The 19812-nt window shown below is 39.3% G+C and overlaps 1 protein-coding gene across 1 annotated transcript; it reads right to left on the reverse strand.

The window, feature by feature from the left end:
- Positions 1-782: 782 nt before the first annotated feature.
- Positions 783-19072, reverse strand: LOC113584312 (cytosolic sulfotransferase 3-like). The gene is made up of 8 exons (XM_035536154.2): positions 18836-19072; positions 17304-17442; positions 9501-9629; positions 3068-3168; positions 2386-2512; positions 2032-2129; positions 1708-1882; positions 783-1314 (listed from the first exon to the last, which is right to left on the reverse strand). The coding sequence occupies exons 1-8, from the start codon at positions 18857-18859 to the stop codon at positions 1202-1204; spliced, it is 906 nt and encodes a 301-aa protein (XP_035392047.1). The 5' UTR covers positions 18860-19072; the 3' UTR covers positions 783-1201.
- Positions 19073-19812: the final 740 nt, after the last annotated feature.

The following is a 19812-nucleotide window of genomic DNA, read 5'->3' on the forward strand; positions in this document are numbered from 1 at the left end:
TGATAGGGTCATTTTGTCTAGTTACCTTTAAGCAGATTGTATAGATCATATAGTGGTTGTGTAATAGCAGTATAAGTAACTGCAGAGCCATAAAGATGTTCTGCAAGTGACACTGTAATTGTAGTAATAGCAATCTTGTGGCGTTTATTTACCAAAACTCCAAAAGAGCCCTTAGATCTATGTAACGTGTTCTGGTCCTCATTATGTAAACACATGTCATCAGCTGTTGACATATGCCATTGGCCTTGTGGACTGGCAAAAGTGTGCTGCCAGATGAACTGTGTCTTAATGAGAATGCCATTTTTCCAAGATGGTCTATAATAGGCTTAATGCCCTGTGATGCCTCCCATGATTATTCTTTCAAACGAAGCAGGATACCCTATAATGTCATGGAATGCTCCCCTTTCCACTAGTCATGTGGTACTGCCCGCTGCATGCAGTGGGAATTCAGTGTCTCGGTTGTAACCACATCTATGTTGTTGAGCACACACCTGCACCTGGTTTAGTCTCATGATGCCTGTATGTATTTAAACCACTGCTGGTGTGTGCATCAGTGTCAGTCACTGTTCATGTTGCTTTTGTTCATGCTCAGTGTCCATGCTAGTCGTATTTGTATTCAAGTTCACCGTTTACATTATATGTGAGTTCTGTTGTCTTTTTCGAACGTTAATGTCTGTCTCCGTCGAGGGTGTCTCTACGTCCTGCTTCTTGCCCTGTGGCACTTTGGTCGTTACATATAAGAACATCTGCTTCCATGTTTAAAAGATCACATTCATCTTCAATCAAGAATGGGTGATGAGATTATCACTTTTTAATCTCAAATCTCTTTCTTCTCAGGTCCATGACTATTAATTCACTGCCACTTTATTCTGACATTACTTTTTTATACTCACACATAATTTCAGTCCACAACCATGGATTATAACCCTGTTATAATTACTAAAATGTCTAATTGTCATGTTACATAATTGTCTGTGTCTATGGTCTAGACATTTCACAACGTTGATAAATCCTAGCAAAGTTTCTTTTTCCTATACACAGATGTATAAAACTATTTGAATAAGCATGAAAAATCATTTTATATTTTACAGTGTGTGGTCTAAAACAATATGTAGACAAAACAATACATAGACCAAAAAATGTCCTTCAATAAACTTTGTTAACATGTTAAAATTATGAAATAGGAATGTTTCAGGGAGCTCTAAACTTCTGTTCGGAATTGTAGAGTGGTGTTCTTCATCCTCTGCTTGTAGTGTTCATCAAACTTCTCATTCTGGGCCACAGTGAAGTGATTCTTCCAGTCACCAACTTTTCCTAAGGAAATAAATATGGAGGAAACAAGCTTAGAAGGAGAATAGAAGGAGTCCAGCCTGCAGTACTAAAACCTCCATCCAGACTTTCCTACAAAGCCCCTCAGTCCAATGACATGCACATGCTTAGCCTTACTTTCTGTTTTGTGAATATAGGCCAAATAACTGACAGGGAGGGAGGAACATCTCCATGTAGAGACGTTTCCAGATTGGTTAGTACAAGACTGTAGAAATTTTAGTTGTGCGTAAGTTAAACACAGCAGGACCTACTATTACATCAAAACACATGCAAATAAAGTTATAAAATAATAATACCTGAGCTACACAGTCCTGCTACTATCTCAATGCTTTGTAAAAACTTCAGTAAGTAGCTGACAGGGATTCATGGCATATTAACCTTTGCGCATGAACGGTGAGATCTTGAAGTCCATGACTGGAAGGCCGGAGTAGTTGGTCATGTTGTTCTGCTTCATAGTGTCAAAGTGAGTGGATTGGGTGATTCTCTCTTTCTCCTCTGCTGAAGTAGATAAACCGAGGAAAGAGCATAAGCGCTCTATTTCACGCCCAGTGTCCTAGGCAAACAGGGAACAGAATGTTAGATCCTGAACAAAACTAATGAACACCAAGCTCAATTGGTGCAACTGGTTTAAAGATCAGCTCATCTTCACCCCACCTGTAACTATCACCTGTTCAAACTGGAATATATATTACTTTACCCTACCTCCACCATATCCTCAAAGAACATATAGTGAATGTTGGAGTACATCTTCTTCTTCTCCCAGAATCCACACACATGATCATACCAAGGACCAAAAACATCTGAAATAAAAAGAAAGAAATGAAATTAATATATATATACATACATATACATATACATATATATATATATATACATATACACACACACACACACACATATATATATATATATATATATATATATATATATATATATATATATATATATATATATATATATATATATATATATAAGAGCTATTTCAGCTTTGAAAAAGCATTCATACTGAGATCACTAAAACCTCACAGCACAGATCCCTGTAGATCCCTCACTCACTCTTTCCATCCATGTAGTTATGCAGAAAGGTACTCCAGTCTCCTGGCTCTGGTTCTACCATATTCATTTGATCAAAGTGAAAATAGGACACTGCGTTGTCTTTGGCATTGCGGGCTACATAGACAACCTGGAGAGAGATAGCGTGACTGTTAATATCATTGGTAACCTACTATACAATTAGATATAGAATTAGAATTAAATATTTAAAAAATTAAATTGTGTCCAGGAAATACCAAGACAAGCTTGTCTGCAGTGATGGGTTACGAAGTAGCTATGCCTTTTTGATAAGTATTGGAAGTAGGCTCTGATGTAGGACATAATTGACCTTAGAGCAGGCCCAGGGCATTGGTTACAAATTTAAAATGTGCTCATAATAAGATTTACTGCAGCAAAGAAACAATTCAATTTAAACAATTCTGCTTGACCTTTGCTTTTGTAAGTACCTAGCTCTAAGAGGTTGAAAGGTAAGGGCTTATTCCCTGACAGTAAGAACTATAAAACAGAGGATACTATTACTAAAATTGTGACAGCCTTTACAGAAGTTAAGCTCATTGATGAAGAATCCACTTTCTGTAAATCATAGACACAAATATTTATACAGATATCTTACATGTAAATCTATTTGCAGATTTGATATTGCACTGGATAAAACCATAAGGAGAATAAAACCCAAATACAGTACCCTGCAGTTCTGTTCCCAGAAGGACTTGGGCACCAACTGAACAGGAAGATGGGTTTTGATAAGACGTGGCGTGGTGGGTAGATTATCTGCCAGCTCCACTCCTACATAAAATAAAATGTCTTAATAAAATTTGGCACTGATTGCATTATGGGACAATATAATTACAGATTAGTAATTTAGTAATTAGTAATTTAATTAATAATTCAAAATTAGTATTAATTAAATATATAGTTTATTTGTCACGATTAATCCCTCCCAGCTCTGGTGTTCCATGTTTTTCCTGTCTTGTGTATTTTAGTTCCATGCCATAGTTTCGTTTTCTCTGCCCCTCGTTTGATTTTCCACACCTGTCCCTTGTTTCTAGTCTTGTTAAATTCATGTATTTAAATCCTGTCTTGATGCCTATGTCTTGGCTGTTCATTGCATGTTTACTTCAGTGTGTTTATGTGTTTGGATATTTGAATAATTGTGTTTGTTAAGTTTGTACTCCGTGCCTTTGTGTTTCCTAGCCTTCGTGTTTCCTAGCCTATGTTATAGACTGCTCCCTCTGTTTGCCTTCGTGTGTTTTGTTTGTTTAATCATGTATCCCCATGCTATCTGTGTTGGCTCTATGACCCTGGACTCTGATTTTGGATTTGCCCATAATAAATCTTGCTCTTCTCCGCACATGCGTTCGTTCCTTACTGCTAACCGTTATATTATTCATCATGATTGAAATACTGGCATTTGCAATACTGATATCAGAATCAATGGTATATGAACCCTCTAATAAATATATACAGTGGATTCAAGCACCTTTACTTCTTGAAAACTTTATTGTTTTGTGGATGTTATTTTGAATGGATATAATTCCCATTTTACCCACCAGTCTACACTTAATTACCTATAATGTAAAAGGTTTTAGGGAGTTTCAAAAATTAATAAAAAAATAGAAATAAATTATTTACAAAAGTATTCATACTTGTTGCTGTAGAACTTCAAATTATGGTCAAGTGCATCCTATTTACTTTAATTTTCCTTAGTACAATCTTTAAACTTCCTGGAGTTGGCCATGTGGCCAAAGTTGGCATCTGGGCAAGAAGAGCCTTGGTCAGGGAGGTAAGAAACACTTGAAAAGTGCTCCAGAGTGGCAAGACAGAAACCATGTTTGAGTAAAAGGCATATAACATCCAGCTTGGATTGTAGAAAAAGATTCTCTGGTCTGACTAGATGAAAATTAAACTTTTTGGTCAGAACTGCAAGCACTATGACTTGAAAAATCAGGCTCTAAACATTACTTTGCTAAAACATGGCCTAGACATAAATCCCATGGAAAATCTGTGAGACCTGAAGATATACATTTGCCATCCATTCTGTTGGACCTTGAGAGTATCTGCCATGAAACATAGGACACAGTGCCCAAATCTATGTGTGCAAAGCTTGTAGCAATGTATCCAAAAAACTTGCAGCTGTAATTGCTGCCAAAGTGGTTTCCATAAAAGCATGGGTAACTACAAATAATGGTTTTGAAGATTTGTAAAGTCACATTAACACATTTAACACATTATCACATTTAACAATTAAAAACAATTAACAGAAAAAAAGGTAATGAAAAATGAGAGAAGAGGTATGTTTGAAGTTGCAATTTGAAAGCGGAAATTAAAGAGCAGAGATAGAGGATGAGGTAAAGTGTTCCAATGTTTTAGAGCCATGACACTAAGAGACCTGCCTCCTATAGAGACCAATCTAAACTTGGGGATGGAGAGAAGACCTGCATCAGAAGACCTAAGTGTGTGAGTGGGGCAGTATAAGTGTAGTTCAGTTATGTAGGGAGTTGCTTTGCATGTAAGCTGAATGTGTTGAGGGACAGGGAGCCAGTGTAACTGATATAGAATTGGGGTGATGTTGGCTGATTTTCTAACAGGTAATAGAATTCTTGTAGCTGAATTTTGAACATACTGAAGTGAGCAGATGGTTTTGTTTGGGATGCCAATGAAGAGAGAGTAATCAAGGAGGTGATGAAAGCATGAATCAGAGTCCCAGCACCAAGGAGTTCAAGATAGCCGGTGGAGCTAAGCAGCTGCGAGGACTACCCCTGCAACGAGGAGCAGGTCTATCGGGATGGGTCCTGTGAAAATCCAAAAGGAGAGCAGAATCCAGGACGTCCCTCCATGGAACCAAACATCACTCACTCCTTCGGGCCATAGCCTTCCCAGTCAATCAAGTACTGGAGTTTGTTTCCCCTCCTTCTGGAATCCAGTATCTCACGGATTGTGCAAGCTGGAGAACCCTCAATGTCCTGCGGAGGGGGAGCTGCTTCAGCACCTTGACTACAGAGCCCTGTAACATATGACTTCAGTCGAGATACATGGAAAGAAGGGGACTTGTGATATGTGCGGGGCATCTTAAGACAGTAGGTATCCTAACGGATCCTCTTCACAAACAAGAATGGACCTATGTAACGAGGCCTCAGCTGACCACTTCCTGAAAGGTGTAGATCTCAGGTAGACAGTCACATGCAATCACCAGGTCTGAAAGGGCTTTATCTACAGCGCTATGAGAAGTACTGGTTTCACACAAATCGTTGTTTACACACTAAGGTGCCTAGGAGTGTGAGTGTAGTTTTTTATTATTATGATTTATTTCTGTTTTATTTCTTGGGAGCTGCAGTGGTGGATGCCATTTTCCTTTGCTCTTTCTCCTGTTTTGTTGTTAGGGCATCAGGGAAATTCTGTCGTACTTTTTTGTTTTACTTTTCTTCTTGTTTAAAGAAGTGAGTTTCTGGAATGTGGATTAGTGTTTTTGTTCGTTATGTTTGCCTAAGATTGTGCTCACGATTTCTTTATGTCCCCATGTTTTCTTTATGCTGTGTCTTTTTGGCCTCAGACCACTGAGCCAGTACAATAGGGCTGATGAGACAATGAGCTGATGAGAATTTTCCCAGACATTGTTCTGTTTTCATCCATGTATCACCAGCAGGTGAGGAGGTGGGTTCAGGGTCCCACAGGGCACAAATGGAGGCTGAAAATCTTATATGCACTGAAAAGGCATAAGACCCATAGCTGAATGGACAATAGAGTTTTGTGCCATCTCTGCCTATATAGGCTAGCATGCCAAATCATGTTGTTGGTCTCTGCAATATACCCGAAGAAACGTTTGCAGTCCCTGATTTACTCTTTCCACTTCACCCTTACTCTGAGGGTGATAACCTTAAGTTATGCTAACATGAACCCCTAACTTCTCTATGAATAATTGCCAAACCTATGAAGTGAACTAGGACCCAGTCTGCCAAGACATCCTCAGGTATTCCAAAATTCTGAAATACATAAATACAGTTGTTGGAACAACAACTCCACTGTCTGGATTGCTGAGGAGAGAGAAAGAAGTGACACAAACCTTACTGCTTTAGAAAAACAATCCCCTATACTATTCTAAGTATAGTGTCTTACCATCTGCTTGGAGTAAATCAGTAACAAAGTCAATATGTGCCTAAATGTGACCATGGACCACGCAGTAGGAACCAGGAAAGGGAAGGAGTCTAAGGAGTGTTAGATTGCACGCAGTCAGAGCAGGAAACAACAGTCATAAATCTCTTTGTGTTTTGTAAATGTCTTCTCCTGGGTGACTTAAGTGACAGATAAAGAGTTTCTCGCAAAAAAGCAGGCAGAACATATTATTTTCCTTCAGGGCAGGCCTAATGAATGGCAGTGTTTTATAGTTCCCTCTTAAGATCCTCATTGAAATTCCTCTGTATTGTGTTCCTATGACACATTTAGTTGGTAGGGTAGGCAAAAAGTATGCAGTCTCAGAGTTATTAGCAACATGGATACGGGACAAAGCAGAAGGCACTAGTGGTAGTGGGTATGGATACTTTAAAGTGACATCGTTAAGCCCCCTATAGTCTATACAAGGACATAAACAGCCATCCTTCTTAGCAATGAAGAAAAACTCAGCAGCTGCTGGAGACTTTAAAGGGTGTATAGAACCCTGCACTAGGGCTTCAGCTACGTAGTCCTCCTTTACTTTTGGCAATAGAGAGGGGGTAGGGATGTGTTTTAGGAGGCACACCACCCTCCACTAGCTCTATAGAACAGCCATGTGGTGGTGCAGCTGCTTTTCCACTGTTGAATACTTCAGCTAAATCCTGACACTCCCTCTGGAATAAAAACATTCTCAGCAGGTTTGGCTTCTTTTTCTTTTCTTTTTTTTTAAAAACAGATTTAGAAGCTATGGCCAAATGTGGTTCCTTTACACAAGTTCTCTCTCAGTACTCCAACCAGGCTGCAACATTATGTTACAGGAGCAGTGCAGTGCATAAACAGTCCCGATCCAAATGGGCTGTCATCTAGGGAATTGACACAGTGATATGGAGATTGTACTGATATTCAGACTCCATACAAACTCCTAAGAGATTAATTTGCCTGCTGCTCCAGAGTCAATCAAAGCTGAAATGACAACCACATGGAATGACAACCTTTTTCCAGAATCTCACTTTCCAAAACAAAAAGAGTAGAAATTGCTCATTCACTGACTTGGCGTGCAAGGAAACCTCAGCATGCCTTTCGAAATCCTCATCTTAATGTCTATTGGGAGAAGTGGGGCAATCCTAAAGAATATACCCTGACTCTCTACAGTAAGCATAGCCCCAGATGGCATCTGCGCTGTCTTTCCGCGTGATCAACTTACATTTCCTCGATCTCTGCAGGTTGCAATAGGTGGGGCTTTTGCTGCCTCTGGTGTTTGTTTTGTCTTTTGTGGAGAAGGTGCTCAAGGTGAATAGACATGGAAGTGAGTTCTTCCAGTGTCTGAGAGTCATCTCTGCAGTCCAGTTTCTTAACCAGATTGGTATTAAGTGCCTTTACAGTATTAAGTGCCTAATTACTTGCAGCCACCTACTTTGCTTGAGAGAGAACAGTAACTCCAGTAACTCCAAACCAGCCTTGCAATCCAGGGGATGATTAAAAACTAATTAGAACTGGGAGGTGAACTGATCGTAATCCTTAGTGACATCACAATGCTTGATTCCACACAGCCATGGTCCACTCTAACGCCCTATCGCATAACAAGGATATTATAAGAGTGATGCAAACTGAGTCAGTACATGGAGTCCGGCGGGCGCAAAGTACAACAAACACTGCAAATAAAATCCCTTACAGCCTTCTGGATTATTGTCATATTTATCAAGAAGAGCTAAATGAAACAGGGAAGAGCTAGGGGTAGATGGAACTGTTAAACACACAAGCATTATGTGTGTTTCATCACAGAGGGTGCCAAGGCAGAAAGCTGTTGAGTTTGCCTTGACAGTGTAACGTTGAGGAGGCAGAGCAGGATGCGGGGACGAGTCGAGGAAAATAGAGACATACGTTTATTAGCACACACAACAAAGAAGACGTAGCTCTCAGGCTATCGGGGTTAAACATCGACCACATCCAAGACTAGACAAGAGACTTGTATACGTGCACGATAATGACACAGAACAAGGATCAGGTGAGAAATACGAGAGGGCGTGACCATGCAAACACACACACACAAAGACTTCGAGGGGCAGGGGCCATATCATGACAGACAGCTCTTTCACTTTATTGTATAGGGATTCTAGACACTGCTGGTGCTGACCCAATAACAGGCCGTGGGCCAGTAAGATGTCTGGAACCGATCCAGACTCTGCCGACTCCATATAGCGGCAAAGTCGTCTGTCAGGCTTGGGAGACAGAGATGGAGTTGTTCACAGGTAAAATCCAATATATTTAACAGGTAAAGGACAGTTCTAACTCAGTGTCAAAAACAGATGTGGGCTGGCAACAAGATAGCAACAAATTCAGGCAAACAGACCATAAACGGGGTAGACATGGAGGGAAAAACTGGGAACAGTGGCTCAGAAATGTAAGACTAGGCAAACTAGACTTTGCAATGACATACAGAGAGGATATCAGACATATAGGGAGAAACAAAAAAGACATATGCAACTGATAATCAGGGGAAAGGGAATGAACAGGGGATTATGGGAAACGTAATTCACAGGAAGATGGTCTGAGGCCGAAGGCACGACACAGGTCAATCTCTGAATGCTTTCTGAATACACTGCATATATTAATACTTTTTATTTGTATAGCAGCTTTTAACCAGGTTAGTAAAGTGCTTCACAAAAAGCTACAATACAATATAAAATAGAAGATCAAAAGGCATAGTTGAATAAAATGTATAAAAACAATGAGTGCATATAAAGTTATTTATAATTTTTTACAGGAAAATTAAATAAGCAAAGTGATAAACAAAATTTCTAATTGATTACAGCATTACATAAGTGTGGTCCAGCAGATTATTGCTGGTCAATCTTTACCCTGTGTATTTTTAACATATTCCAAGACATCTTGCAATCACACTATAATAGCAATTTTTTTAATAGTCCTTATTGTTACAGTCTTAGAGTATCACAGTAAGAGGGGCCACAGACCTGCAGGGATCACAGGGAAGGCCGACTCGAGGAACGGTACTCGCATGTAGATGGGCAGAGAGGTCTGACGCTCTGGTGCCGTATTGCCAAAGTAAAGCAGATCCAAAATGTAGGACACCCAGGTGGTGCCTGTCAGAAAAGAGCAAATGAGAGAAAGAGTAGGGGAGAGAAGGAGTTTATCTGACCATGTGGTCAGTACGTACACCTTTGTGAAATAGTATTACATAATGGGCTTGGCTATTATTCAATGTCATTTGTTTATACTGAGGTGGACATAAAGTTCTATCATTTTGAAAGACGTAAATTGCAAAGGAAGATACAAACGTAATTCTTATTAGGATGGTTACACATATTAGGATTAGCAGTTTCATCTATAACAGACAAACAATTACAACAAAATTGTGTTACAATCAGCATTTTGATGTGGAAATCATCATAACACACTGACCCAACTGGAATAATTCATTTATCCTATATATCTTATATTCTTTTTTCATTTTGTGATGATCTCTGAATGTGGCTGCTTTTTTGTGTTATGGTGACCACCAAGGTCAGGAGATGAGAACATTCTCAGAGCTGAGGACTTTGAGTCTTCATCCACTCCTTACCCTATATATCACTTCTCCACATTCTCTCTTGTGGAGTTAGATTGGACAGGCTAACATTAGACACCCTCATGCTGAAAAACTGGTCCAAATATATTTTATGCACACAAATAAACAGTGACAATTGGAAGAACAACACAGTCTCAACAAATTATTGAATTTCTGACAATAGTGCCAAGGAAAGGATGCTACACACCACTTTATTTCGAACCAAGAGAAATATCGTCTGGATTTTAGTTCCTTGTAAGACAGAAAGGACATAGTCAGTATAAAAGATATCCTCTCAGAGATTGAGAGAAGACCATTTTGTTTTTGTAATTTTGTTGCTACAGATGTATTATCCACCATAACTACCAATGGGCAAGTTCCATGAAATTTAGGGAAAGGTTCCTGGAAATCTTTAGAACAGGGAAAGCACATTCCTGGACTGGCTGTGCAAAATGTTAGACTAATTGAAGAGTGTAAAAAGCATAAAACATCTTATAACGTGACGTGACGAGGGAGTGGGATGCTGAGGCGAGTCTCCATAGCAAAGAAAAGTGTTTATTGACAACAAAAACAAAACCGAAACCAAAACACAAAGAATCAAGTAACACGTGGGGGGTGTGATAATTGACACACACACACAGAAAGGAGTCTAGGAGAGGGGGGCCATGCAGTGACAGAACCCCCCCCCACCCCCCCACACACAACGGCATGACTCCCAGCGTGCCAGCCCATCAGGCCATGGCCCTCAGACCAACACCAAATGGCCAGAGGACCAAACGACCTGACACGGGCCAGCGCGGCCAGGACAGAGGCGAGGACAACAGGGACCAAGACAATGACAGACACAGGGATGGGAAGGGCAATAGATACAAAGGGAGACAGAGCAACTGACACAACAACTGTGACGGGCAAGGAGACTGCGACAGGAACAGGAACATGACTAACAGGCCCCGGGGGAAGGATAGGTGGAAGTTCCATGACCAGCCAGAAGGGAATAATGATAATGCTTGCTGCCCACTTGGGAGGCGAGGGCACAGCCACCTTTCTGGTGGATGTGCCAGGGAGGTACTTCTGCTGTGGCTTGCCAGCTGACCCACCAACTACAGGCTTGGGCACCGTAGAGACCCTCGTTGTCCTGGCGGGATTGCGAGGGGATGCGCAGACTCTGAGGCGGCACGTGTCAGATGACACTGGCACCTTCTTGGAGACCCTATGAGGAAGCGCATGGGCTCTGGTACGATGTGCACCATTCGTAGGCTGGGGCACAGATGAGGCTTCCTCCTACATGCAGGAGTCTACGGAATGCTTTGACTCCACGTCCAAGATAGCCTCCATGCCCCTCCATGCTTTGATGCAAGGCAACTGTGCGATCGGATCCCACATCCGAGCGAGAGTTGCAGTCTAACTCCTGCCCCTCAACATAACTCTCATCTTCCTGGTTCATGGAGGACTGGTCAACCACCATAGTGTTTGACCCAGAATGCCCTTGATCCTCCATTAACCACTCGGGATACTCTTCCACCTCCAAGCATGTACGGAGTGAGCCGATATGGAGTACAGGCTCCACTTCCAAGGAGAGACTTCTCTTGGATGACTGGCTCTGCTATACAGGAGGGGTCAGGAGGAGTATCATCTCTCTTCTTTCCCTTCTTCTTTTTCTTCTGGGATGGGGGAGTCACTTCCCTCCTTCTTAGGGCTGTCGGGAGAGGTGCTAGCGGGAATTTCTGGGACTTTATGATGGGCTTCTAACGGGGCTTTATCTGCCTCGTCTTGTTGGAGGAGCCTAACCAAGGTCAGCCGTGCATCCCCCATACTAGCGGTGTCCGTCCCGAGGTATATGTCCAGCATGTCGGCAAACACGTGAGACGCACATCTCTTGTCCTCACGTACTTGCTCGGTGTCCTCGGGGAGCAACAGCAAGTACTCCGCCCCTGCTAGCAGACTTTGTAATGAATAGGAGACTTGCTGCATCCCTTGGCAGTCATTGTCTCTATAACGAAACGTGACGAGGGAGTGGGATGCCGAGGCAGTCTCCGTAACAAAGAAAACCGAAACCCAAACACGAAAACACACTAAACCACAACGATGTAGGTAAAAGTAAGTCTAGAAAGCACTCACGTAATGCGTTGCATGTGATATACACAGGGTCAAACACAGACAACAGACAACAGTCTAGGAGAGGGGGGCTGTGCTGTGACACATCTGCTTCAGAAAACATGAGAGGCTTCAGAGACTATTAAATGATTGCTAAAGATCACAAAACTATTGCCTTAAAGAATACTTTATAATTGATTTGGCACCACTCTGTCCCAGTGTGAAAAAATTGTATGTATAAGAATTTATAAACATCTAGGTATTGCTTTTAGGTAATGGTCTAATGGAGAAGAGATGAACTTGTGAGAACACAAAATGAAGGAACTACATAGTAGTTCGTCACTGTAATATTTCAGACAAGGTGGGGCATACTGCTGCTTTACTTAGACTGTCCTGATACAGAAAACACTGGGGGAAAAACGGCCTGTGATTGATTTGCATGGAAAGTTAACGGGCGAGGCTGTAATTCACTTGTAGGTGCCCTTTGTTTATTCAGAGAGGCTGGCTGCTCACCTCATTCCAGCAGTTACTGATTTATGATTATGATTAGCAGTAGATATAAAGAGACATGAAATATGATTTCAGGGGCAGTTCTGTGTCCAACTATAAGGGGGGTATAAAATGTACAAACAGACATAAATAATTTGGGGGAAACAGAGGAATATGAGGGGGGGGGGGGAAGACATGTAGTCAGACAAAAAAAATAAGACAGACAAAGACAAACGAAATGCATATAGAATATTTTACATATTATACACCTGCACCATTACAGGAATGATATGTGTGTGTGTGTGTGTGTGTGTGTGTGTGTGTGTGTATGTGTATCGTGTGGGGTCTTTATTTTGTTTAAGGTGGAGAGAGATAAGGATTGTATTCATGTTTTTCCTTTTGTTTAACTTCTAGTACCAGTCTGTTAAAAAGTGGAGCTAAAATTGGCCAAAAGTGTTTGTCAAATTCGACTGGGAATCCATCACGGCCTGGAGCTTTATTGTTAGTCATGTGATTATGTTTTCAAGCATTTGTTTTTGTTTTCCTGTTAGTTTTGAGAGATTGATATTATCCAGAAAATTATTTGATTATTTATATCTATGTTTTCTAATTCACCTATTTTTGATTCTAATTTGTTTTCATTTTCTGATTCTTTCTTTTTCTGATATGTAGCATATTATATTATTTAAGACTGCTTAGGCAGTTTCCCATAACAGTGATGGTGAGATTTCTGGGGAATCATTTGTTTCTAAAAAGGAGCCCCATTCTCTTTTAATAGAGTTATCAAATTCCTGGTCTTTGAATCATGATGTATTAAAGCACCATGTCAAGGTCGGTTTATGTTGTTGGTTTCCATTCCATACGATTGAGACGCAGGCATGGTCGTTAATTGTAATTGGTTGTTTTTGTGTATTCAAGATGTTTGATGTTATAGAATTACTAATTAGAAAGTAGTCAATGCATGAATATGCATTGTGTGCTGATGACTGATATGTGAATTATTTGGTTTCTGGATATTTGAATCACCAGCTATAACCAAGACCCAAATCGTTTTATTGCCTGAACAGTTTTATTGTTTCTGTAGAGTTCCAGGGGAATATAGTTTGTGAGTGAGCTATTCTGTCCAAAGATGAATCTAAAACTGTATTAAAATCTCTACCTATTATTATTGTAGAGTTTGATATGTTTAGAACTAGTGTGAAGAATTTATGAAAAAAATGAAGGATCATCAGTGTTTGGACCATAGATATTAGCAATCGTACAAGTACTGTCATTAATAGTCATATGTATTATAATAAACCATCCTCTGGGGTCTGTAATTGTAATATTATGTATGATTTGGATTATCTTGTCTATTAAAATAGCTGAGATGTAGCTATTTGCCTAGAATTATAATTAGCTGCAAATATATGTTTGTAATCATCTGATTTCAGTTTGTATTGGTTGGAATCTGTTGTATGAGTTTCCTGCAGTAAGCATATGTCTGCTTTTAATTGATTGAGGTGGTGGAATACTTTACTCTTTTTATCATGAGAGCCAATACATTTTAATTGAGACATGTTAAAGTGTTAAGCGCTATTAGCGGTATCAATATTATTACATGTATGTCAATTCCGTAAAATTGCCTCATATAAGTAAGAATGTGAGATACAGTCAAACTCTGATGATTATTGAAGTGTTATGGTTATTTTGATGTGTAATGTGTGTGATTTGCAGATATATATGTGTGTTAAGGAGTACATGGAAATTTAATTTGACATGAATATATAAACAAAGCTTAGACTTAGTAAATGGAGGCTAGTCAACATTAAGACACTTAGATATTGGGAACAGACAGAAATATGCATAAATACAAGAGAGCGAAGGGTAAATGTAGAGAAAGACAGAACAATACTGAGACAATGGCGCATTGAATACTTCTAAAATACAGCCTTGTAAATACGCTTAGCTATGTGTCTGTATGAGTGTGTGTGCATACGTGTGAGTGTGTGGGAGCAGTGAAATACAGGGAGGAAAACAATGCACTAGAGTTCCACTGGTATAACCAAGCAGAGATACATTTACCCTGGTACATCTGAGCATCAATATAGTTTATCCACAGAGATAACAGCGATAACAGAGATAACAGCTCGCTTTCCTTCCAAACAGATCTCTCTGTCTATGCACTATTTCCTGTGGGAATCGGCTGCTAATACCAATCTCACTGCCTCTGAGTTCCCTTCCTCTGCCTTCCTCTGGAAATATTAAGCTCTTTATATGCTTATAGTGTTTGACTTTAGCGACAATGGGTCGTGGGAATCTGTTTTGGTTTTTTCTTCTTAAACAGTGCACTCGGTGGAATGTAATGTTCGGAACAAATTTTTGGGACATCTTGAGTTTATTAATCATGAAATCCTTTACAAGGTCTTCGGGGCTTTCCAATATATGTTCGGATATGTTATCATAAACGATAGACGATGTTATCTCTCGTGCTATGTGTTTGTAAGTCCAGTATTGTTTCTTTCAATTGTTAATTGTCTTTTTTGACCAATGAAAGTTGATATGTGAGTTCACCAAGTGTGAGTTGTGAGAGTTGTAAAGTTTTGTTTTGTTTTGTTTTGTGTCACAATCAGTTCTTGACTGAATTCTAGACTTCAGAGTGCTTGGAATTCCTTGTGTAAGATCTGGACCGGATACTATTTCATGGAAAGCAGGACAGAACCGACCTTAGTCCCGCAGTGTGGTGATACTCGTTCTTCTGTTACTTCAAGTGAGCTGGGTGGTCATGGTTGCTTACCGGTGGGTGTTTGTTCTGTTGGTTTTTAGTCGTCTTCTTTTTTAATACTTGTTCATGATGACATTGTACATTGTAGTATTAGTAGTCAATGTATTTTTTACGATATTTTTGTGGAGTCTTAATTTTGTTAACGTAATGTCGTATACATACGTTGATAGACATTGACATACGTTAAAGACAATGGCATTCACAAAAAATGGTCAACATGAACACAAATAACTTTGAACATTATGAATTTAAACACGACACTAACACAATCTACGACAAATGTATGACTGACAAAGATGCACACACCAGCAACAGTTTACATAAACACAGACATCACAACACTAAAGCACGTGCAGATGTGCGCTGACAACAGAGGCGTGGTTACAAACAGGACTAACATTAAACTCCCACTGCACACGGCGGGCTGAACCACATGACCAGCGGGAAGGGAAGTATTCCAAGATAAGTGCTCGTCGAGCAGCAAGAAGCCACCATCTTGATTCCTGCACTCTGTCTCGTGGGAGATTGCTTAGTGTGTCATTCCTTGTGTTTTTATTTTTATTTTAGTTGGTAATTATGCATTTCATGAAGAAATAGCAAAGCCAAACTGAAGACTAGATTTTCTTTTTCCTTATTAGCCATTTTATTTCAATTATTTAAAATATTAAATATCACGATGAATATGAAATTGATGTGATCTTTTAATTTTCTTTTTATATTTGCTACAAATTACTTGCGCTTGTGTGGGAAATTAAACTTAAAATGTAGATATTTCATTTTAATTTTCCTTCTGGGGGATATTTGCACACATTTATGAAAAGAGAAATGGCAAATGTGGTTTTGCATTTTCATTTCATGGTTTTAATTACAATATTATTTTTGGACAGATTCACCCTCCATACGTAGGTGACCCATTTAAGGAAACTACCCACCTATTACATAGCTGCAACTCTCTAAGCATTTCCACTTTGTGTTTATCTCTGACTCTTTAACATGACCTCATTCACCTGTCCCAATATCTCTCTCCCCCCCTTCTCTCATTTTCCATTCCGCTTAAGCTCAACCTCTTAATGTGTAGGTTTTCTGGCTGATGTGAACCATTAACACTCCACCAAAACATTTTTAGTACTAGATTACTGCTACAGTAGTGAACAATACAATAGCATTAACTCTATGTAGTGAGAACAATGACACCAAAAGCTACGAGCCAAACAGGCCCCTAAATGTCAACTTTCCAAAGCTGAGATATCAGATATTTTTATGATTGGCCAAATATAGTGCTAAAATGAGAATATGGATATATATATATATATATATATATATATATGAACTATGGGGAACAATTTTCAGTTACCAGACTTTTTCAATATCCAAATCTAATAACAGCAGCATATAGAGATCTGCAAATTAAACAGTTAAAAGAAGCATTAAGCACTGAAACTTTCATTAAGCACCAATGTAATGTATATGTTTGTATATATGTTTGCATAAGTTTAGGTGTATATCATTACATAGTTCTATCCACTGCACTGGCTCCTTCTCTGTGAATGGATGCCTGATTAAGAACACTTCTGTGATCGGGTCCAGGTAGTCATCTTGGTCTGAGTTCTTGTAAAAGGTTTTTTCTACCATGTGTCAACTGGCCTTGATGAATGTCTGACTACTGAATAATTTGTAGTAGTTCTATTCTCACTACTGAGTACTATGTTTGGCCAATAATAAAGTACATTTTGATATAGATTTGAAATATTTTGAGTTGTTGTGTCCTGTTTGGCACTTTTTTGTTGCTGTTTGAGTCATTCCATTGTTTTAGCCACAATAACACTCTTGATCAGAAAAGCCATTAAGAAAAGCACAGCATACCTGCTTTTGGATAAGTGGCAATAAGGATGTCATCCGGTCTTGCCTTGAAGTTCTGAACATTCTTCCAGTTGTCTGTGAAGTAATGTACCATAGAGATGCCTTCAAACTCAGTCAGTTCTGGACGACTGGATATCTTCATCTGAAGTATTTAAAAATGACAATATAATAATGATTATGCTTTTAAGGCAATGTCTTTGGTACTATAAATTAACATATTAAAGCCAAGAACATTAACATAGCATACTAAATAAAGATATTCTATATGTTGTTGATCCGACTAGCTTTCTATACATAGATTTGGGTCACTGCTTTAAATCCATCCTTAAATCAATGGTAATTCACTATTGAAAGTGGGGCAAGGTGGAATTGAACAGACTAAATCAACATTATTGTCAACACATTTCAATGAAAGTCAAAGGGAGCAATTAAAGTCAACACACTGAGTGTCACACCAACTCTGGGCAACACCACCTCTGACCACCAAGGGCGGCATCTCCGGAATTCTGCGTTCTCCTCTTGTATATCGTCATTCTGTCCGTTAGCGATTTTCTTGTTTCTGACGGTCTGTCTTGAGTTCTATATGAATTCCGAGCAGTGGTAGCTCAGTGGTTACGGTACTTGACCTACAGTTGGAAGGTTGCTGGTTCAAGTCACAGTATTGGCAAGTTGTCACTGCTGGGTCCCTGATCAAGAACCTTAACGCTCAAGCTGTACTCAGACATAATTATAAGTCGCGTTGGATAAAAGCGTCAGCTAAATGTACTTCGCTACTTTGGAGTTATTTGCTAGATGTGTGTGCCTCTGTTAAATAATTATTAAAGAATGGCAAAACTTTGTCTACTGTTGTTTGTTATCTATAAGTGTAAGATTTAAGACAAAACATATCGTATTCGTGAATTATCTGAAGGCGTACATGAGCATTTGGATGCAAATTAATTACGCCGAAAATACAAAAAGTAAAAAAGGTAAATTACGTGAGTAAATTTGGGGTCTTACTGCATTCACTTCCATTTCCGCATCGGCACGACCTGGATTTCACTTGCACTGCGTTTCAATCATGCTGATCGACTTGTACAAGCTTGGGGCTCAGTTACGTGAAAACCTTTGACAAAATCGTTACACTGCTACCAGAATGGCAATGGTAAAGGGTACCATGAGAGAGAGAGAGAGAGAGAGAGAGAGAGAGAGAGAGAGAGAGAGAGATATATATATATATATATATATATATATATATATATATATATATATATATATATATATAAAATCTTGTAATGTCTTAATCGTAGATGTAGGCCGATTTTAGTTTATGAACATAAAAATAAATTAAAAAAAACTAATTTGAACTCTTTCCCAAACCAATTTCATCAGCCTTAACCGTGCGTCTCCGTTCTTTATTTGCAGTGTTGTTGCTCAACCATAAGAACTGTGAAGTGAGTTTGTGAAATATTTGCAATACTTGTTAAAGACATGCCTGTTAAGGCTCTGGTAAATTATCATTAACAACCTCAAGAAATAAAGTGCAGTTGGCTCACCGAAGAATAATCGAATCCTTCCATGATGTGTATCAAAGGTCGTATATTCCTCTCCTGCACTCCAGCCTTTTGGCTTTTCCAGTTCTCTCTCTCCTGTGATTTCCCGCCTCTGGCACTGTTTTTGCCTCGTGCTCCTCTTGTGCTTGGCACAGCTGATCTGTATCACACGTTCTCTCTCTTTCTTCGTAACTCTTTCTTCGTTTCCCTCGTAACGCTGAGTTATGTAAAGGCTCAGAGATTTCCCTCTTTCCCTCCCCCATCTAACATTACAGTCACGGATCGTGGACCGCCCCCTCACTACTATGACTCTTATTATAATTGCAGGAGCCTCTTACGCAACATATAGGCTAAACCATATGAAGCAGAAAATACATGTCCTGTCAAATTATATTAAACCACAAATCAGAGCATGGTTGGGGTTACTTTAGAAAATGTATAAGCTCATCCAAAGCATTAGTATATTACAATAACGTAATTTCTTTTAAATGGTGTCGGTTACTTTTGCATTATATCTTTAACGTCAAATAAAAACAAAAATAAAATGAATTCGATATCGTTTAACATGTAACAAGTCATATATACCGAAAGAGAAATATAGTGTCCGCATGACACAAATTTATGGGTTTTCGATAAACAAGGTTATTAGCACTCAAACGGTGTCGTATATGTTGTATTATGGTTGCTACAAAAACCATCATAAAGTATTAAACATCTCACAAATGCAAATTTGCGGCATTTAGTAGACGGTTTTATTCAAAGCGACTTACAATAATGACAGTTGGGCAACCAAGGGTTAAATAAGCAACTGAGTGTTAAGGGCCTTCCTTGCTCAGGTGCCCAACAGTAGCAACTTGGCAGTGGTGAGGCTTAAACTGGAAACCTTTTCTGCATTTTAAATAAATGGCAGGCTACATTCGATACTGGTGCTATTCCAGTGTGACAAGTGGTAACCGTTCGCTAATTAGAACAATAAAATG

The sequence above is a fragment of the Electrophorus electricus genome, chromosome 20, assembly GCF_041902795.1.
Source record: "Electrophorus electricus isolate QZ-2024a chromosome 20, ASM4190279v1, whole genome shotgun sequence".
Taxonomy (NCBI): Eukaryota; Metazoa; Chordata; class Actinopteri; order Gymnotiformes; family Gymnotidae; genus Electrophorus; species Electrophorus electricus.

Bases quoted from the DNA above. Each gene is read 5' to 3' on its own strand.
- LOC113584312 (XM_035536154.2), bottom strand. From the start codon at position 18,859: ATGGAAGGATTCGATTATTCTTCG. The intron at 17,443-18,835 runs GTGAGCCAACTG...TAAATACTTCAG, and splicing joins AAGGATTCGATTATTCTTCG to ATGAAGATATCCAGTCGTCC. The intron at 1,315-1,707 runs GTTAATATGCCA...TTATTTCCTTAG, and splicing joins CTCACCGTTCATGCGCAAAG to GAAAAGTTGGTGACTGGAAG.